We start from the raw sequence: 3,540 nt of genomic DNA, 5'->3' as shown, positions 1-3,540 counted from the left end.
AAATGTAAAGAAACTTCAATATTTTCATTGGGAAATCTCAGAAATTAATAATTTTCAAATTCACATTTTTGGTTTTAAAATTGATTATTTCAAACCAAATTATGAAAAATTCCGTATTCTCCAATTTTCTTTAATTTTCTACCAAACACATCTTGTATTACTCTTTTATAAAGAAATGCAAAGAAACTTCAATATTTTCATTGGGAAATTTCAGAAATTTGTCATTTTCAAATTCACATTTTTGCTGTAAAAATTGATTATTTCAAACCAATTTATGAAAAATTCCGTATTCTCTAATTATCTTCAATTTTCTACCAAACACATCTTGTATTACTCTTTTATAAAGAAATGCAAAGAAACTTCAATATTTTCAATGGGAAATTTCTGAAATTTATTATTTTCATATACACATTTTTGCTGTTAAAATCGATTATTTCAAATTAATTTCTGTATTAATTTATTATTAAGAATTGCAACGAAATTATACAATAATAAATCGACTATAATTAAATATAATAATTTTACTTGCATAAAGAACGATTTGAACTTGAACTTCTGTTTTAAATTAATTAAAAAAAGAGTAATATTACTAAAGTTACTTTAATACATGAATATAATTACAAATCTATATCATTAATCTAAATTTATTAAAACTAAAAACAATACATTTATAGTAAATACAAATAAAAATAGAGAAAAGTTTTAGCATTTGTTAATAATTTTTTTATACATATTTTACAATTATTTTCTTCAGAATAAAGATGTGCACGAAAATAACGATGAAAGATTTGGTCACTGCCCACCACGAGATGGCCCACATCCATTACTTCATAAACTACAGGAATCAGCCGAAAGTGTTCAGAGACGGGGCGAATCCAGGTGAAGAAGACAAATATTCTAATTATTGTATTAATCTAATAATTATATAATTGCAGGTTTTCACGAAGCGATAGGCGAAGCGATCGGTCTTTCAGTGAGCACTCCGAAGCATCTGCAGACTTTAGGACTTCTGCAATCTTCCATAGACGATTCCGCTTTGGATATAAACTTCTTGTATCAGATGGCTTTAGACAAAGTGGCTTTTCTACCGTTCGCTTTCTTGATGGACAAGTGGAGATACCAGATCTTCAAAGGGGAAATCACCAAGGAACAGTACAACTGCCAATTCTGGAGGCTCAGGTAATTAAATCTTAATCTATGTTAATAAATTAATTAAACTAATAAATTATGTTTTATAGTGAGGAATATACGGGGATAAAACCGCCGGTGCTACGTTCGGAACTGGATTTCGATCCCGGATCAAAGTATCACGTCCCAGCCAATATTCCGTACTTGAGGTGAGTGAAAGAAAGCTTTTTTTACAATAACAAATTTCTTTTTAATTAAAAATAAGAATAATAATAGTAAACAAAAACAATTAGAGATAAATGCGTGGAAAGCATATAAGAATTTGGATTAATGATTAGTCTTCGTGGCTGGCCGACAGTTCTTCCTCCTGCTCTTGTTCGGACGCGTGGCCGCCGCCGAAGCCGCCTGAGAACTCGTGCTCACCTCCGAATCCTTCGTTTCCGCCTCCTTCGTGTTCTTCCTCGTGGATCGGAACGTGCACTTTGACCTCGTACGGTACCTTCTTCTCGACGACGTACGGCACCTTCTTGATTACCGTGTAAGGAACGGGGTTATCGTATGGGATTTTCACGTGATACGGGACGAGTTTCTCGTAGGGAACTGGTACCCTTTTCTCGACGGGGAATGGGGCTGGGATTGGGACTTTTACTGGGTATGGGGCAGGTTTTTCTACTGTGTAAGGGACTGGACGATCGACGTGCACTTTGACGGGATAAGGGACGGGTTTGTCGACGTGGTATGGGATTTTCTTGAGGACTGGGACTGGGTAAGGTTTGGGCACGTGAACTGGGTATGGGCGATCGACGTGCACTTCTACGGGAACCGGGATGATCTTCTCTACTGGGTACGGTTTCGGGACATGAACTGGGATCTTTACTGGGTACGGGACTTTCTTTTCGACGGGATACGGGGCCGGGATGTACACTTTAACGGGGACGGGAACCTTCTTCTCTACAGGGTAAGGTTGAGGAACTAACACTTTGACTGGATACGGACGATCGACGGGAACTCTGATCGGGACGTGCACGGGCTTCTCCACCGGGTAGGGTTTTGGTATGGCTACAGGTACTTTGATCTCCACCTTGAACGGAACCGGAATCTTCTTCTCGACGGGATAAGGTTGAGGGACGTGGACGTGCACCGGATAAGGTACTGGTTTCTCCACGGGAACAGGTATCTTCTTTTCCACCGGATACGGAACCGGAATGTTCTTGTAAACGGTCACCGTCTTAATATGATGCTCCTCATGTTCACCTCCATGCTGAGATTCTTCGTATCCTCCTCCACCGCCACTTTGATGTCCGTAATCCTGGTGACTTCCCAACTCCAGACCTCTCTTCCCTTTGACACCCTTCTTCGCCTCCTCTTCCGCGGCGCTCACCAGCAGGAGAGCGAAGACGCCCTGCGAAACAAAAATTGAAAAAGAGAAAACCCATCAGCTAACGGTTCGGGGAAAGCGACCACCTCCATCTATCTATTAATTATTCTCTTCCACTATTGTAAATTAGTTTTCACTTTTCACCAGATGTTCCATCTCTTTGTTAATTCTTCTACAACTACTATTATTACTATTATGGTTTATTTATACATACCAGTAGTACTCTCATTGCGATGGAAATCGGAAGAGAACTGGATAGCCTCTTCTCGGACCTCCAGCTTTTTATAACTGCACGCATTGCACGGGCACTTTCACCTCCTTCCTTCCTCCCCAGATACGGGCGCAGAGCATCTCTGCCACCCTTCTTCCTCGAAAGTCTGCTCGAATTACGGAATCAAAACGGGCGCAAACGAAGTGGGAGCAATAGAGAAAAGCGTTATTTTTGCAGAGAGGAAGAATAAATGTGCATTCGCTCGTAATTACAACAACAAAAATTCAATTAAAAACCGCAGTTCAAGCATATACGCATAGATCTTGATTATTATTACATGAGTTAATTATATCAGTAAACGAAAGCTCAACAACCAGACAATAAATGCATAATAAATATTTAGAAAATTATAACAAATTCTTTCGATTTAAAGCATTTAAGATCAATAATCAACAAAATATTAATTATTTCTTGAATTTTTAGTAATTACTTTAAACTATTCACAAATTCATTGAATTTAAACCAAAAATATAAAAACTATAATCACTTTGATCACACATTTATTATTATTAGATTTTGAACCGAAAATATAAGTTTTAACTAAAAACTCATCCCAAAATTAGTATTAGAAAACACAGTTTTTTGTCTTCAGATTGGCGGCAAATTCAAATCTTGCGTTAATTTTGAGACACCCTTTATATTATTAATTGAGAAATCTTTAAAAAAAATAAACTAATTCGTTTTTAAGTATTATAATATTAAAAATAAATAACAAATTAACTAATGTTTCGTCAAATTTTCAACAAACAAATAACAAATTCTT

General features: G+C 36.7%; 2 protein-coding genes across 2 annotated transcripts in view; one reads left to right on the top strand and one right to left on the bottom strand.

The window, feature by feature from the left end:
• Window positions 1-1,179, top strand: part of LOC108561583 (angiotensin-converting enzyme) — a gene marked incomplete at its 3' end in the record, with an annotated part of 10,154 nt that extends 8,975 nt beyond the window's left edge. Inside the window, 2 exon segments of the mRNA XM_017919583.1 lie at window positions 755-879; window positions 936-1,179. Coding sequence (XP_017775072.1) covers window positions 755-879; window positions 936-1,179 — 369 coding nt within the window.
• Window positions 1,180-1,462: 283 nt separating this feature from the next.
• On the bottom strand, window positions 1,463-2,530 carry LOC108561582 (proline-rich protein 4-like; the record flags this gene model as incomplete). The annotated part of the gene is made up of 1 exon (XM_017919582.1): window positions 1,463-2,530. A coding segment is annotated over one exon (1,068 nt), but the record flags the coding sequence as incomplete, so codon positions are not given.
• Between the last annotated feature and the right edge of the window lie 1,010 nt (window positions 2,531-3,540).

This window comes from Nicrophorus vespilloides, unplaced genomic scaffold (assembly GCF_001412225.1).
Source record: "Nicrophorus vespilloides isolate i.1.1-1 unplaced genomic scaffold, Nicve_v1.0, whole genome shotgun sequence".
Lineage (NCBI taxonomy): Eukaryota > Metazoa > Arthropoda > Insecta > Coleoptera > Silphidae > Nicrophorus > Nicrophorus vespilloides.
The sequence above is the reverse complement of the archived record's forward strand: the minus strand, read 5'-3'. Positions and strand labels throughout refer to the sequence as shown.